Raw genomic sequence first — 17,319 nt, 5'->3', positions numbered from 1 at the left:
CAGGCCCTCCGATTTGACACACTGAACTCTATCAGAGAAGTAGTTGGTGAGCCAGGCGAGGCAGTCATTTGAGAAACCAAGGCTGTTGAGTCTGCCGATAAGAATGTGGTGATTGACAGAGTCGAAAGCCTTGGCCAGGTCGATGAATACGGCTGCACAGTAATGTCTCTTATCGATGGCGGTTATGATATCGTTTAGGACCTTGAGCGTGGCTGAGGTGCACCCATGACCAGCTCTGAAACCAGATTGCATAGCGGAGAAGGTATAGTGGTGTTCGAAATGGTTGGTAATCTGTTTGTTAACTTGGCTTTCGAAGACGTTAGAAAGGCAGGGTAGGATAGGATAGATATAGGTCTGTAGCAGTTTGGGTCTAGAGTGTCACCCCCATTGAAGAGGGCAATGTTCGCGGAAGCTTTCCAATCTTTGGGAATCTCAGATGATTTGAAAGAGAGGTTGAACAGGCTAGTAATAGGGGTTGCAACAATTTCGGCAGATAGTTTTAGAGAGGGTCCAGATTGTCTAGCTCGGCTGATTTGTAGGGGTCCAGATTTTGCAGCTCATTCAGAACATCAGCTATCTGGATTTGGGTGAAGGAGAAATGTGGGAGGCTTGGGCGAGTTGCTGTGGGGGGGTGCAGTGCAGTTGGCCGGGGTAGCGGTAGCCAGGTGGAAAGCATGGCCAGCTGTAGAAAAATGCTTATTGAAATTCTCAATTACAGTGGATTTATCGGTGGTGACAGTGTTTCCTAGCCTCAGTGCAGTGGGCAGCTGGGAGGAGGTGCTCTTATTCTCCATGGACTTTACAGTGTCCCAGAACTTTTTTGAGTTTGTGCTACAGGATGCACATTTCTGCTTGAAAAGCTAGCCATAGCTTTCCTAACTGCCTGTGTATATTGGTTCCTAACTTCCCTGAAAGGTTGCATATCATGGGGGCTAATGCAAAATGCCACAGGATGTTTTTGTGCTGGTCAAGGGCAGTCAGGTCTGGAGTGAACAAAGGGCTATATCTGTTCCTTGTTCTACATTTTTTGAATGGGGCATGCTTATTTAAGATGATGAGGAAGGCACTTTTGAAGAATAACCAGGCATCCTCTACTGACGGGATTAGGTCAATATCATTCCAGGATACCCGGGCCAGGTCGATTAGAAAGGCATGCTCGCTGAAGTGTTTTAGGGAGCGTTTGACACTGATGAGGGGTGGTCGTTTGACCGCAGACCCATTACCGATGCAGGCAATAGGGCAGTGATCGCTGAGATCTTGGTTGAAAACAGCAGAGGTGTATTTGGAGGGCAAGTTGTTTAGGATGATATCTATGAGGGTGCCCGTGTTTACGGATTTGGGGTTGCAACTGGTAGGTTCATTGATAATTTGTGTGAGATTGAGGGCATCAAGCTTAGATTATAGGATGGCCGGGGTGTTAAGCATGTCCCAGTTTGGTCACCTAGCAGCACGAGCTCTGAAGAAAGATGGGGGGCAATCAGTTCACATATGGTGTCCAGAGCACAGCTGGGGGCAGAGGGTGGTCTATAGCAAGCGGCAACAGTGAGAGACTTGTTTCTGGAAAGGTAGATTTTTAAAAGTAGGAACTCGAATTGTTTGGGTACAGACCAGGATAGTAAGACAGAACTCTGCAGGCTATCTCTGCAGTAGATTGCAACACCGCTGACTTGCCTGACTTGCCTAGTTAAATAAAGGTTAAATACAAAAATAAAGGCTCTGCATGGTCAATCTGACGTCTGCATTTGCCGTGCAGCATTTTACGGTGATACGGCCTCTGCAGAAGTCAGTGCGTTCATACTTCCTGTTCTTCGAGGAGCAGTGCAGAGCTGTTTTCAAGGAAGTGAGTTTGTGTTTATACAGTACCTCCCGCCCCCACCTACCGTCAACCAATCATGTCAATGTATTAATCATATAGCTCTGCAATCTTTAAATCGGTTATCTTCCTCAAATGAAGGGGAGGATGACCAAATCTGTGTGAGAGGAAGGGTATCTGATTTCATTGGTCCTCAACTAGTGGCTCAGACACTTCATTCAGGATAAGTGGACTTAGCTCTGAGTTAACCTGCCTAAATGAAGAGTTTGGGGTTCGACTAGCCATGTGCAACACACAGTTATAAGACTACTACACTTAGCAGCGGGAGTATACACCATCATAGTATGGATGAAGCCGGACCTGGAATGTGAAGCTAACTGAAGCTGGCTAGCTAACTGAAGATGGATAGCTAACTGAAGATGGCTAGCTAACTGAAGATGGATAGCTAACTGAAGCTGGCTAGCTAACTGAAGCTGGCTAGCTAACTGAAGATGGATAGCTAACTGAAGATGGATAGCTAACTGAAGATGGCTAGCTAACTGAAGCTGGCTAGCTAACTGAAGATGGCTAGCTAACTGAAGATGGCTAGCTAACTGAAGATGGATAGCTAACTGAAGATGGATAGCTAACAGGAAGCTGGATAGCTAACTGAAGCTGGATAGCTAACTGAAGCTGGATAGCTAACTGAAGATGGCTAGCTAACTGAAGATGGCTAGCTAACTGAAAATGGCTAGCTAACTGAAGATGGCTAGCTAACTGAAGATGGCTAGCTTTATAAAAGACAGAGTAGAAACCACTCAGTGCTGCTGTTTTCCCAATTGTGGATTCATTTAAAAAGAAACATCAGTAATTATACAGTAGAAGGTCCATTATACAGTTGTTAAAATGAAGTTCATGAGATATTGATGAGGTGATCTCTCCCTGTTTTGTTCAGTGTCCAGAAGCCCAGAGCAGAGTTACCTACAACCAGCCTGCTATCAATGAAGAGTGATCAGCCACCTGCTTTCAGCCAGGAACCACTACCAGATGACAATAAGGAAGTGGAGAGTTTGGACAGTGAAGATGCATTAAAGATCACACACAACCTTCTGGACAGAAGAAGTAAGACTGTGTTTCATACAATATTACAAAGAACAGTACAAAGGCCCTTATAAAACACACACACAAACTTATGAGTCCCAACTCTCATTGTTTTCCTACAGGTCAAACTCTTCTGACTGTCCAACAAGACATTAAGGCTAAACTGAAACACAAGTTTCAACACATATCTGAAGGAATTGGACACCATGGAAACCAAAGTCTGTTCAAGGACATCTACACAGAGCTCTACATCACAGAGGGTGGAAGTGGAGGGCTCAATAATGAACATGAGGTTAGACAGATAGAGATGGCATCCAAGAAACAAACCACACAAGAGACACCAATCAAATGCAATTACATCTTCAAGCCTTTACCTGGACAAGACAAACCTATCAGAACTGTGCTGACAAAAGGAATCGCTGGTGTTGGAAAAACAGTCTCTGTGCAGAAGTTCATCCTTGACTGGGCAGAGGGAAAAGCAAACCAGGACGTTCATTTCATGTTTCCTCTTCCTTTCCGTATTTTGAACCTGAAAAAGGACCAATACAATCTGATGCAAATTCTTTCCCACTACTTCCCAGAGCTGAAAGAGATTGACAGCATTGAAGATGGTGAAACCAAAACTGTTTTCATTTTTGATGGTCTGGATGAGTGTCGACTTCCTCTAGACTTCAAAAACAATGAGAAGTGCTGTGATGTCACACAGCCAACCTCAGTGGATGTGCTGCTGACAAACCTCATCGAGGGGAATCTGCTTCCCTCTGCTCTCCTCTGGATAACTTCAAGGCCTGCAGCAGCCAATCAGATCCCTCCTGAGTGTATTGACCAGCTGACAGAGGTACGAGGGTTCAATGATCCACAGAAGGAGGAGTATTTCAGGAAGATAATCCCAGATCAGAATCTGGCCAATGAAATCATCAAACACATGAAGACATCAAGGAGCCTCCACATCATGTGCCACATGCCAGTCTTCTGTTGGATATCAGCCACTGTCCTTGAGATGATACTGAAAGAGGCAGAGAAGGATGAAGTCCCCAAAACTCTGACCCAGATGTACTCACACTTCATTCTCATCCAAATCATTGTGAAGAATAAGAAGTACAACAAAGCAACAGAGACAAACCCAAAGGAACTGTCTCAGTCAGACAAAGAGATGATCCTGAAACTGGGAAAGCTGGCTTTCCAACAGCTGCAGAAGGGCAACCTGATCTTCTATGAGGAGGACCTGAGAGAGTGTGGCCTTGATGTCACAGAGGCATCAGAGTACTCAGCATTGTGTAGAGAGATCTTTAAAGAAGAATCTGGGCTGTACCAAGACAAGGTCTACAGCTTTCTGCATCTGAGCATTCAGGAGTTTCTAGCAGCAGTGCATGCTTTAGAATCATGTCTGGACAAGAAGGAAAATGTTTTCTCCCCCACTAGTGATGAAGAGAAGGAGTCAATCCAGTTGTCTGACTTACACAGGAGAGCAGTGGACCAGGCCTTGAAGAGTGAGAATGGACACCTGGACCTGTTCCTCCGCTTCCTTCTGGGTCTCTCACTGGAGTCCAATCAGAATCTGTTACGAGGCCTTCTGACATAGACAGGAAGTACAACACAGACCAATGAGGAAACAGTTGAGAGAACAGTCAGGTACCTTTCAGACAAGATCAAAAGGGAATCTTCACCAGAAAGGATCATCAACTTGTTCCACTGTCTGAATGAACTTGGTGCCAACTCTCTAGGTGAAGACATGCAGACCTCCATGCGATCAGGAACTCTTTCAGAATCAAGACTAAAACCTGACCAATGTTCAGCCCTGGCCTACCTGTTACTGATGTCAGAGGAGGTGCTGGAGGAGTTTGACCTGAAGATATACAACACAACAAAGGAAGGTTATCAGAGGTTGCTGCCGGTAGAGAAAACCTGCAAAAGAGCACTGTAAGTTATGTTATTGAGTTGATGTTTACAGTATCATTATAATGAAGGATTTGTATATATAACAGATTATCTACTCTCTCTAGCCTGGATCGCTGTAAACTGACATATGAATCCTGTGAGACTCTGACCTCAGCTCTTGCAGACACCAAACTCCCCCCTGAGAGAACTAGACCTCAGCAACAATGACCTGGGAGACAGAGGAGTGGAGCTGCTCTGTGTTGGACTAACCAGTCCACTCTGCAACATACAGACACTAGTGTGAGTTAAATATCTTCAGTATGAGTTATTATGTGGATGTTTTAAACATGTGTTAACCATGTGCTCTTCTGCCCTCTAGTCTAGGTCAGTGTGGTCTGACAGAGGGTTGCTGTTCACATCTGGCCTCAGTCCTGAGTTCACCCAACTCACAACTGAAACAACTGGAGCTGAGAGACAATGACCTGCAGGACTCAGGAGTTACACTGCTGTCTGCTGGACTGGAGGATCCAGACTGTAAACTACACACACTGGGGTAAGTACAGCTGTTTCAGTCAGGTCTTTACTGAGCTGAGTTACACTGCTGTCTGCTGGACTGGAGGATCCAGACTGTAAACTACACACACTGGGGTAAGTACAGCTGTTTCAGTCAGGTCTGTACTGAACTGAGCTTAGTAAAACAAATACTCTGAAAATCTGATGTTTCATGACAATGTTTGTGTCATGGACAAATGTATGGGTGTCCTACAAGATGATTGACACCAGTACACCAACCTAGACAGCTGTTGTGTGTCTCTCTGTAGGCTGTCTGGCTGTCTGGGCACAGAGGAGGGCTGTGCTGCTCTGTCTTCAGCTCTGAGGTCCAACCCCTCCCACCTGAAAGAGCTTGACCTGAGCTACAATCACCCAGGAGACTCTGCAGGAGGACTGCTTTCAGCTGCTCTGGTGGATCCCACATATAAACTGATGAAGCTGAAGTAAGTCAGAATAGATGTCCTAATAGTGTGAGCAGTGGTTGTGTCATATGTAGTGTAGTAGGGTCAGTAACATGAGGACATGATGGTAGAATTAAGGGGAAGTTTACTCAGCAGGCTGAGCACTCCAACACAGCATACATCATCACCACATGAATACTCTTCTTCTGCATCTCTGATATCCTGGTGGAATTGTACTCTGTTCTGTATGCAGTAGGTAGGATAGAATACCTGTATGTCTCTAGTAATGAATTGTACTCTGTTCTGTATGCAGTAGGTAGGATAGAATACCTGTATGTCTCTAGTAATGAATTGTACTCCGTTCTGTATGCAGTAGGTAGGATAGAATACCTGTATGTCTCTAGTAATGAATTGTACTCCGTTCTGTATGCAGTAGGTAGGATATAATACCTGTATGTCTCTAGTAATGAACTTGGATAGTGCACCAGAACACAACAATATGGTTTAAATGTTGACTGCTTTATTAGGTCTTTGTCAGTCAATAACCTGTTTCTCCTACAGTGTGGATCATGGTGGAGAGTGCAGGCTGAAATCAGGGCTGAGGAAGTGTAAGTCTCTTCAATCCTAATTAACTACATATTCAGAACTATAGTAACATAGTAACTAATCAATACTTGTTCTGTTCCTACAAAACAACATTTTATATGAAGATGTGGTTTGATTAAACTCTCCTTTTGTCTACAGATGCCTGTCATCTCACCCTGGACCCAAATACAGTAAACCCAAACCTGATACTGTCTGAGGGGAACAGGAAGGTGACATGGGTGGAAGAGAAGCAGCATTATGAAGACCATCCAGACAGATTTGACTATCATCCCCAAGTTCTCTGCAGAGAAGGCTTATCTGGATCTCGTTATTACTGGGAGGTTGAGAGGGATGGTACCGAGGCTGTCATTGGTGTGGTGTAGAGGACTGAAGAGAAAGGGAAAGGAGGATGACTGTAGGATTGGAGCCAATAAGAAGTCCTTGAGTTTATTCTGCTATGAAAGAGGTTATGAATTGAAAGTCTTTTTCCATGCTAGAGTCTGGAGATCCATCTCTGGTCCTGTTTCTAAGAGAGTTGGAGTGTATCTGGACTGGCCAGCTGGTACTTTGTCCTTCTATAGTGTGTCCTCCTCTGGTACACTGACACACCTTTACACAGAACACACCACATTCACTGAACCCCTCTATCCTGGGTTTGGGTTTAGGTTTTACTCCTCCTCAGTGACCCAGTGTCAGATAGATGGCCAAGACATTCAGAGGTGAGTCATAGCAATATTTTATCATTTGTTTTCCTCTGGAATCATTCCTACAATTACATTAGTTGTAGTGGTGTGTTTTAATGTGTTCTGTTGGACCTACAGACAGTTAGATTAGTAGTAGTGGTGTGTTTTAATGTGTTCTGTAGGACCTACAGATAGTTAGATTAGTAGTAGTGGTGTGTTTTAATGTGTTCTGTAGGACCTACAGATAGTTAGATTAGTAGTAGTGGTGTGTTTTAATGTGTTCTGTTGGACCTACAGATAGTTAGATTAGTAGTAGTGGTGTGTTTTAATGTGTTCTGTTGGACCTACAGACAGTTAGATTAGTAGTAGTGGTGTGTTTTAATGTGTTCTGTTGGACCTACAGACAGTTAGATTAGTAGTAGTGGTGTGTTTTAATGTGTTCTGTTGGACCTACAGACAGTTAGATTAGTAGTAGTGGTGTGTTTTAATGTGTTCTGTTGGACCTACAGACAGTTAGATTAGTAGTAGTGGTGTGTTTTAATGTGTTCTGTTGGACCTACAGACAGTTAGATTAGTAGTAGTGGTGTGTTTTAATGTGTTCTGTTGGACCTACAGACAGTTAGATTAGTGGTAGTGGTGTGTTTTAATGTGTTCTGTTGGACCTACAGACAGTTAGATTAGTAGTAGTGGTGTGTTTTAATGTGTTCTGTTGGACCTACAGACAGTTAGATTAGTAGTAGTGGTGTGTTTTAATGTGTTCTGTTGGACCTACAGACAGTTAGATTAGTGGTAGTGGTGTGTTTTAATGTGTTCTGTTGGACCTACAGACAGTTAGATTAGTAGTAGTGGTGTGTTTTAATGTGTTTTGTTGGACCTACAGACAGTTAGATTAGTAGTAGTGGTGTGTTTTAATGTGTTCTGTTGGACCTACAGACAGTTAGATTAGTAGTAGTGGTGTGTTTTAATGTGTTCTGTTGGACCTATAGACAGATTAGTCGTAGTGGTGTGTTTTAATGTGTTCTGTTGGATGTACCGATGTCCAGTTATCTCTCCTCTCTGTAATGTAATTCTCTCTCGAACCACTAGAGGGCATCAGAACCTGTTAAAATAGAACAACCTCACTGTAAAGTCATTCTCTCTCTAACCACTAAAGGGCATCAGAACCTGTTAAATAGAACATCCTCTCTGTAATGTCATTCTCTCCCTAACCACTAGAGGGCATCAGAACCTGTTAAATAGAACAGCCTCTCTGTAATGTCATTCTCTCTCTAACCACTAGAGGGCATCAGAACCTGTTAAATAGAACAGCCTCTATGTAATGTCATTCTCTCTCTAACCACTAGAGGGCATCAGAACCTGGTAAATAGAACAGCCTCTCTGTAATGTCATTCTCTCTCTAACCACTAGAGGGCATCAGAACCTGGTAAATAGAACAGCCTCTCTGTAATGTCATTCTCTCTCTAACCACTAGAGGGCATCAGAACCTATTAAATAGAACAGCCTCTCTGTAATGTCATTCTCTCTCTAATCACTACCTGGGGGTATGTAACTCATGATACCTGGTGACTTCACACCTCTAAGGGCTTTCCTCAAGATATGCAATGTCACCTGTTGGTATTGCCTATATGAAAGTTGACATAGTGGGTTATGTCACATTTAGGCAATGCGCCCTACATAGGGAGTTGTTCTCTCACCCCTTATAAACTTGTTGTATGTCTTATGAAGACTGTATGCATGCTATATAAAGCCTTTATAAGTTGTATTTAGTTTAATCACAGTCTATCCTTCTGCTTTACCAACACCAGAGACCATGGTGGAGAGAGTTGTATTAAGCCTGGACCTGAGAACACCAGAGACCATGGTGGAGAGAGTTGTATCAAGCCTGGACCTGAGAACACCAGAGACCATGGTGGAGAGAGTTGGATCAAGCCTGGACCTGAGGACATCAGAGACCATGGTGGAGAGAGTTGTATCAAGCCTGGACCTGAGAACACCAGAGACCATGGTGGAGAGAGTTGTATCAAGCCTGGACCTGAGGACATCAGAGACCATGGTGGAGAGAGTTGTATCAAGCCTGGACCTGAGAACACCAGAGACCATGGTGGAGAGAGTTGTATCAAGCCTGGACCTGAGAACACCAGAGACCATGGTGGAGAGAGTTGGATCAAGCCTGGACCTGAGAACACCAGAGACCATGGTGGAGAGAGTTGGATCAAGCCTGGACCTGAGAACACCAGATACCATGGTGGAGAGAGTTGTATCAAGCCTGGACCTGAGAACACCAGAGACCATGGTGGAGAGAGTTGTATCAAGCCTGGACCTGAGAACACCAGAGACCATGGTGGAGAGAGTTGGATCAAGCCTGGACCTGAGAACACCAGAGACCATGGTGGAAAGAGTTGGATCAAGCCTGGACCTGAGAACACCAGATACCATGGTGGAGAGAGTTGGATCAAGCCTGGACCTGAGAAATGTGAGTTAACTGATAATTGTTTTCTATTTGGTCAAAACAAGCTTAAAGGTAGAGTCAGCGATATGACGTAGATGCACAAAGTAAACAGCATTGTGGGTCAATTTCAATAACAACTAAGAGCATTGTAGCGCAAGGCTAAACGTCTCCGCTGTTTTGGTCCCGTGACTACCACTCTGTAAGAGAGTGAAGAGAACCCTTGCACATGGGCAGATACTGTGTGTGACTGTGTGAGAGAGAAGTCAGGCATCTTGCTCATCACAATATCTGTGGTGCTGCTCGTACAAAATCATTTAGCTGACTCTATCTTTAAGCTCTCATCATAGGATCTACCAGAAATCAGACCCCAACATCTACAAAACATGGACCAGAACGATGTTGTTTCCTCATTCCACAAACATTAATTAATATAACACTAATGTCAGATTATGGTATGCTAATGAGTGTACATTCTGAGACTGTTGCTCACTTATATATTCATTTTTATTAAAAGTCTAATGAATAATTATTAATTCATTATTCCATGAGATTGTCCATTTTAAGTAACAACTACTTTTGACTTCAGGGATTCCTCAGAGCTGTAAGACTTGTGACCATGTTGAGGTAAGTCATAATGTCAATTGTTACTTTTACATACCTGCAGGAGTCAGGCACATTCTCAAAGCCAGGGGTGTACTGACCAACCATTCTTACTGGGATATAGACAGTCCTGTGTTCTGCTTTAGTAATATAAACACAGTCTCAAAGCCAGGTGTGTACTGACCAACCATTCATACTGGGATATAGACAGTCCTGTGTTCTGCTTGTAGTCATGCAGGATTTTAGCTGTTGTCATATTTTGTCATTAGACAGTTTCATTGATAAATCCCCAGCATTCCATGTAACGTTGAATAAATACATTTGATTAGTTACTTTCGTTAATGGGCCAGTTTCCCAGACACAGATTAAGTCTAGTCTTGGACCTTAAAGAACTTTCTATTGAAACTTCCATTGAGCATGCTTTTTAGTCCAGCACTAGACTCAATCTGTGTCCAGGAAACAGGCCCCATATGTATTACTGACATGCTTGTCCTTGTTCAGGACTCCACACACTGGCTTCAGATTGAACCCTTGACTTCCACTGTCCAGGGAGTGACAATGTTCAGGTAAAATAACTACTTTTAACATTTCATTCCACTTGCTAGAGTATTTCCCCATTACCTTTGGGAGTAGTCTTCTAATCCAACATCTCCATTTGACCATTGACCCTCTCTACCATATCTTGTTGTTGCCCTCAGGCACAGGACACCCAAAGGGAGTTATGAGTGCACAGTGTCTGGGCTCCGCTGGCTGTGTGAGAGAGATGTCATTCTGAAGTATCACTTCAGGAACTGGGAACCCTACAGTCACCTTCTGAAAGACATGCAGTACACACAAGGTGGTCCATTGCTGGACATCACTATGGAGTTAGGTGAACTGGAGGAAGTTCATCTGCCACACTGTGTCTGTTTAGGTAAAACCATATAGAAATAGTATTCAGAAAGACATTTCCATGTAACTGAGTTTCACTTCATGAATGAATGAACTATTCTGGGAGTTTGAGTTTACTGTGATCTGGTACTGCATATTCTTTGTGTTTTAGTTGGATGAATAACACAATATTTGTCTTTCTGTCTCCTTTTTATTGTGTTGTTCAGGGACCAACCCTTCCCTGAGGAATGAGATGAAGATTCTTCATGTAGAGGAACATGGAGTGTCTTTAGAGGAAGTGCATGAGGTCACCAGATTCCATGCTAAGATTCTCCATCCCAAGTTCTCAGTAATCTCTCTGATACTGAGATTACTGTCTTGGAACGTAGATGTCCACTGTGAGCTGATGCTCTATCTGACAGTGGTGAAGGAAACACTAATTCCACGCCTATACCTGTTCCCCAGTAACCCCGGCCAAATGCAGGTGAGGTTCCATTATTATAGAGGTGACCTTAACTAACCAGTGGTGCAGTTTATGTTGACACTCATTAAATGAAGATAAGTGTGTTGCTAGTTTTCTGAATAATCTTTGAATTAGACTATACATTGACTGGCTGTGTATTCCATGCCTCGTTTCACAGGCTGTGGAACAACAGGAATCAAAGTTTCAAGGGTCTTCAAGGATTCTCATCTCAAGACCAGAGCAGTCCTTCAAACTGAATAGTTCCTTCAGACTGAACATTCCCTGTTCTACCTCCATCAATCCACCGGTACAGTTTCAGTAGACTAAGAACGTGAATCTGACATTTAAATCACAGTTCTATGCATTGATCTCTCTCGCTCGCTCTCAATTCAATTCAAATGGCTTTATTAGCATGGGAAACATGTTTAAAGCAATTTTTCTCAAAGATCTCTTCCCCCCCTCTCTCTCTCTCTCCCTCCCTCCCTCCAGAGGATTCAGCTCATACATAGAGACACCACACCAAGCTTTTTCAGAGCGGTTGTGAAAATGACAGGGATTGACATTGAGATGGAGTTATTCAGTGATGATGAGAGGACAGTATGGAAAGAAATTGTATTACGAGGTAGGAGCACATGTCAATCATCACTTTGTACTTTTGTACCAGATGCTATTTATAGTGATATAACCTCATGTTGTTTATCTTTCAGATGAATACATCTCTGACACCCATTCAACAAGTAAGTAAACATGAGAGTTTACTGTGCATTAGGAAAGTATTCAGACCCCTTGACTTTTCCACATTTTCTTACATTACAGCCTTCTTCTAAAATGGATTCAATTGTTTTTTCCCTCATCAATTTACACAGAATACCCCATATTGACAAAGCAAAAACAGGTTTAGACATTTTTGCAAATGTATAAAAAACTGAAATATCACATTTACATAATTATTCAGACCCTTTACTCAGTACTTTGTTGAAGCACCTTTGGCAGCGATTACAGCCTTGAATTATCTTGGGTATGACGCTACAAGCTTTGCACACCTGTATTTGGGGAGTTTCTCCCATTCTTCTCTGCAGATCCTCTAAAGCTCTGTCAGGTTGGATGGGGAGCGTTGCTGCAAAGCTATTTTCAGGTCTCTCCAGAGATGTTTGATCGGGTTCAAGTCCGGGCTCTGGCTGGGCCTCTCATGGACATTCAGAGACTTGTCCCGAAGCCACTCCTGTGTTGTCTTGACTGTGTGCTTCGGGTCATTGTCCTGTTGGAAGGTGAACCTTGGCCCCAGTCTGAGGTCTTGAGCGCTCTGGAGCAGGTTTACGAAGACACTGAGACACAATATATATTTTGTATTTTTAGATTGATAGAAATTAAATACCTAGGTTATTGTTCTGTTGAAAGGTGAATTCCTCTCCCAGTATCTGGTGTAAAGCAGACTGAAGCAGGTTTTCCTCTGGGATTTTGCCTGTTCATAGCTCCATCCTGTTTTCTTTTTATCCTGAAAAACTCCCCAGTATTTGCTGATGACAAGCATTCCCATACCATGATGCAGCCACCACCATGCTTGAAAATAAGGAGGCAGTTACTCAGTGATGTGTTGGATTTGCCCCAAACATGAGGCTTTGCATTTAGGCCAAAAAGTGTCTTCCTTTGTAGATGTTTTTAACAGTATTACTTTAGTACCTTGTTGCATATAAGATGCATGTTTTGGAATATTTGTATTCTGTATATTTGTATTCTTCTTTTCACTCTGTCATTTAAGTCGTTATTATGGAGTCACTACAATGTTGTTGATCCATCCTCAGTTTTCTCCCATCACAGACGTTGAACTCTGGAACTGTTTTAAATTCACCAGTGTCCTGATGGTGACGTCCCTGAGCAGTTTCCTTCCTGTCCTGCAACTCAGTTCAGAAGGACGACTATCTTTGATGTGTCTGGGTGGTTTAATATGTAATCCACAGCATAATTATTAAATGTCTGATTTTGTTATTGTTACCCATCTACCAATCACTGCCCTTCTTCACGAGGCTTTCAAAAACATCCCTGGTCTTTGTATATAGTTGAATCTGTGCTTGAAATGTAATACTTCCAGATATTGTATGTATGAGGAACATGTCCACTTTGACATTACAGACTATTTTCAGTAGATTGATGACAAAACATTACAACTACATCCATTTTAATCCCACTATGTAACACAATAGAGAAATCCAAGGGGTATGAACACTTTTGCAAGGCTCTGTATGTTATGTAGAATAGACAATCGTGTCAGCCAGGGTAGGTGTCAATTCCAAATAAGTCAGTCAATTCAGGAAGCGAACTGAAATTCCAATTCAATAACCGGAAAAGGGCATCTACTTTCAATGACTTCTCAATAAACAGAATAGTAATTTTATTTATTTTTTATTGACTGACTTCAATTGGAATTGACCACAACCCTGGAGTCAGCTCTATTCAATAAATGACTATCAGGGGAATGATAACTGGAGAGACTGCATGATGTAGAAACAGCTGCTGTTCACCCTAAAGACATATTCATTTAATTGATCCCCCCCTTCAGCATTAATACTCATTGGGATTCCTGCTGAGGAGTTTCTTCAGAATCACAGGGCTATACTCATTCAGGGAGTCAAAAACGCAAAGCCAATAGCAGATGTTCTGCGGTTGAAGAGCATGATTGGTGATGAAGAGTACTCCAGAATAAAAGCTGAAACAACTGAACAGGACCGAATGAGAGAACTACTGAATGCAGTCCTCCCTAAAGGACCAGAAGTGACGGGAGCTTGTCTCAAAGCTCTCATTGAACATGAACACCATCTTGTTAAGTACTTGAGTGAATCTAGGTAAGACCGTTTTCTTTTCTCCCTCCCTTCAATATGTGGAATGATTAAATATAGGTCAAATAAAAACATAGCTACCCAGATCAAAGAGAAAGTCTTTTTCAGAATGGAAGCATGTTTTTGTGTTGCTGCCTGTAATAAATGTCTCTTATCATAGTTCTATCATAGGACCATCATCACATCATTATCTCAGGTGTATCATAGGACCATCATCACATTATTATCTCAGGTGTATCATAGGACCATCATCACATCATTATCTCAGGTGTATCATAGGACCATCATCACATCATTATCTCAGGTGTATCATAGGACCATCATCACATCATTATCTCAGGTGTATCATAGGACCATCATCACATCATTATCTCAGGTGTATCATAGGACCATCATCACATCATTATCTCAGGTGTATCTCACTCCTCATTCTTCTCCATACTTTCTGATCTCTCTCTTCCCTTCTCCTTCATCCTCTGTCTTATAGCACATAATCTGAAGATGCTGAGGCCTGTCTCCTAGTCTGTGGACAAAGACACTTCTTCACCTAATCTGAAGATGTTGAGGCCTGTCTCCTAGTCTGTGGACAGACACTTATTCACCTAATCTGAAGATGCTGAGGCCTGTCTCCTAGTCTGTGGACAAAGACACTTAAATGATTGTAAGGGAAATGTTTATGTTTGTGCTATTCTTTTAACAAATGTCTGTGTTTTATTCATGTGCTGTTCTATAAAATAATTTGTGTGTTCATCAAGTGGCTGACTGTACAAATCCTCACTATCAGTAGCTATAATTTGGCAGTAAGCCCAGACGTTATTTTGAGAAGGAGATCTCAGTTTCAAGGTCTCAGCTTAGAGAGAAGAAGCCTGGTGAGGTGTTGGTCTGTTAAATGTTATGAACCAGTATTGGTCTGTTAAATGCTATGAACCAGTATTGGTCTGTTAAATGTTATGAACCAGTACTGGTCGGTCACATGAATGGAACAAAACGGTAATGATTCATTAATTATGCTATATCATGCAAATATAACTTGTCTGTGGATAGCCTTATATAAGACAACTGCTGGGTCTGACCAGGGAGAGATCCTGATTGACATGTGTTCTATGGTACATTGAGTTGGGTCTGACCAGGGAGAGATCCTGATTGGTTTGAACCTCTCCAGCTCGCTGACAATAAACAATGATTCATTTCAGATTGACTTCGAGTGTCTCTGTGTGAAAGAATTTCCACGACATGATTTTGAAAACGCAATTAAGGGAATGAACTGGAATGATCTTTTGTCCTATACAGATGGGGAGGCTGATAGTCAGGCTAGTCAAAGATACACACCACCATGTTGACATCTTGACCAAAGACCTTCCTTAGATTCTTTATGGGATTACAACTCACTCTCTCTGAAGGAAGTGATGAAATTGACTCACTAAAGGGGATAGCTGAGAGGGCAGAGAAGGCACGTGACATCATCGACATGGTGTTGAGAAAAGGAACTGAGTCTAGTTCCAGGATGATCAACCTTCTTGGGGAGCTGGACCCCTGTCTTTGTTCACTGCTTCAGATCAACAGTTGTAGTCAACCCCTGGGTGTGGGGAGACCAGGCAGAATAGACAGGCAGGATGGTTCAACATGGTCTTGCTGTCTGTTGCTTTAACCCCTGGGTGTGGGGAGACCAGGCAGAATAGACAGGCAGGATGGTTCAACATGTTCTAGCTGTCTGTTGCTTTAATTCAGGCTCCCAAAAATGTACAGAAAATGTCAATCAAACATGACCACTATAATAGCAATAAACTTACTGATGGTCCAACCACACAGCCTCTCTCCTTCTGCAGCCTCCTGGAAGTGTGGATCTTCTAGCAAGAGGGTCAGTCAGTCCTCCACTAGGTACCTAGCTGGACCCCTATCTAGCAGGAGGGTCAGTCAGTCCTCCACTAGGTTCCTAGCTGGACCACTATCTAGCAGGAGGGTCAGTCAGTCCTCCACTAGGTTCCTAGCTGGACCACTATCTAGCAGGAGGGTCAGTCAGTCTTACACACATTCAACATAAATGTATTTGATGAATATATTGTACAGTGTTGGCCTGTTAGAGGTTCATGAGAGAGACTGAATATCAACACAACCACCTCAGTCTATCAGCAGCTTTCCTGTTAGAGGTTCATGAGAGAGACTGAATATCAACACAACCACCTCAGTCTATCAGCAGCTTTCCTGTTAGAGGTTCATGAGAGGGACTGAATATCAACACAACCACCTCAGTCTATCAGCAGTTTTCTCAGTGAGAGCCTCACGTCTGGAACACATTGACCATTGAAGGACATATAAGGAGCTGTGTAACCTGTCACTCATTTACCAATGACTTGAGAGTGTCTGAAGGACATATAAGGAGCTGTGTAACCTGTCACTCCTTTACCAATGACTTGAGTGTCTGAAGGACATATAAGGAGCTGTGTAACCTGTCACTCCTTTACCAATGACTTGAGAGTGTCTGAAGGACATATAAGAGCTGTGTAACCTGTCACTCCTTTACCAATGACTTGAGAGTGTCTGAAGGACATATAAGGAGCTGTGTAACCTGTCACTCCTTTACCAATGACTTGAGAGTGGTTGAAGGACATATAAGGAGCTGTATCACCTGTCACCTCTTTACCAATGACTTGGGAGTGGCTGAAGGACAATCATCTATACACAATGTTTTACTCAATGTTTTTGAACGTTTTTTTTATGTAATGTTTAATTTAAATGTTTTATGTTTATCTACCTGCCCAGGGACTACAGTTGAAAACTAGCTAGCTGGTTAAATCTGGCACATTTACAGAAATGTTGATTGATGTGCAGAATCCCTGTCAAATACATGTATATTTAAAGGAATGTATTTTTATTGTGTGTCTTTGTCTGTCTGTCTGTCTGTGATGTGTTCAATGTAACGTCATATACTATACATTCTAATCAGTCTGTTTTGGAGCTGCAGAATCATTGTATATCATTGGTTACCCATCCTATCATGTTACCACACAGATGTGACTGTCTAGCTCAGCAGTTCCCAACCTTTTCCATTCTGGAGACCATCAAATCACTGTTAAAAGCTCTTGAGGACCACCATTCACGGAGTCGCTGATA

The 17,319-nt window shown here is 42.6% G+C and overlaps 1 protein-coding gene, 2 long non-coding RNA genes and 1 pseudogene across 4 annotated transcripts in view; all 4 read left to right on the top strand.

Moving 5' to 3' along the window:
* Positions 1-3,010, top strand: part of LOC123744238 (uncharacterized) — a 51,781-nt gene extending 48,771 nt beyond the window's left edge. Inside the window, exon 3 of the long non-coding RNA XR_014393025.1 lies at positions 2,748-3,010. This is a non-coding gene — a long non-coding RNA (uncharacterized LOC123744238). The remainder of the gene's footprint in view (positions 1-2,747) is intronic.
* Positions 3,011-3,020: 10 nt separating this feature from the next.
* LOC123723959 (protein NLRC3-like) lies at positions 3,021-7,047 on the top strand (annotated as a pseudogene). Its single transcript, XR_014393027.1, has 6 exons — positions 3,021-4,813; positions 4,897-5,071; positions 5,151-5,324; positions 5,593-5,766; positions 6,286-6,332; positions 6,469-7,047. The product of XR_014393027.1 is annotated as a protein NLRC3-like (transcript).
* Positions 7,048-8,588: 1,541 nt separating this feature from the next.
* Positions 8,589-12,167, top strand: LOC123735239 (NACHT, LRR and PYD domains-containing protein 1b allele 2-like). Its single transcript, XM_082978297.1, has 9 exons — positions 8,589-8,602; positions 8,798-9,465; positions 10,028-10,065; positions 10,543-10,607; positions 10,740-10,954; positions 11,139-11,395; positions 11,553-11,681; positions 11,864-11,996; positions 12,082-12,167. Exons 1-9 carry the CDS (start codon positions 8,589-8,591, stop codon positions 12,117-12,119), a joined length of 1,557 nt encoding a protein of 518 aa, XP_082834423.1. The 3' UTR covers positions 12,120-12,167.
* A 754-nt stretch (positions 12,168-12,921) lies between these two features.
* Positions 12,922-15,400, top strand: LOC145881486 (uncharacterized). The gene is made up of 2 exons (XR_014393022.1): positions 12,922-14,214; positions 14,696-15,400. It is a non-coding gene; the product is annotated as an uncharacterized LOC145881486 (long non-coding RNA).
* The last annotated feature ends 1,919 nt before the right edge of the window (positions 15,401-17,319 follow it).

Source organism: Salmo salar, chromosome 08, assembly GCF_965601325.2.
Source record: "Salmo salar chromosome 08, fSalSal1, whole genome shotgun sequence".
In the NCBI taxonomy this organism is placed as follows: domain Eukaryota; kingdom Metazoa; phylum Chordata; class Actinopteri; order Salmoniformes; family Salmonidae; genus Salmo; species Salmo salar.
Note: the sequence above shows the minus strand (reverse complement) of the source record. Positions and strands in the feature narration are given on the sequence as shown.

Bases quoted from the DNA above. Each gene is read 5' to 3' on its own strand.
- LOC123735239 (XM_082978297.1), top strand. The intron at 10,955-11,138 runs GTAAAACCATAT...TGTGTTGTTCAG, and splicing joins GCCACACTGTGTCTGTTTAG to GGACCAACCCTTCCCTGAGG. The intron at 11,396-11,552 runs GTGAGGTTCCAT...CTCGTTTCACAG, and splicing joins GTAACCCCGGCCAAATGCAG to GCTGTGGAACAACAGGAATC.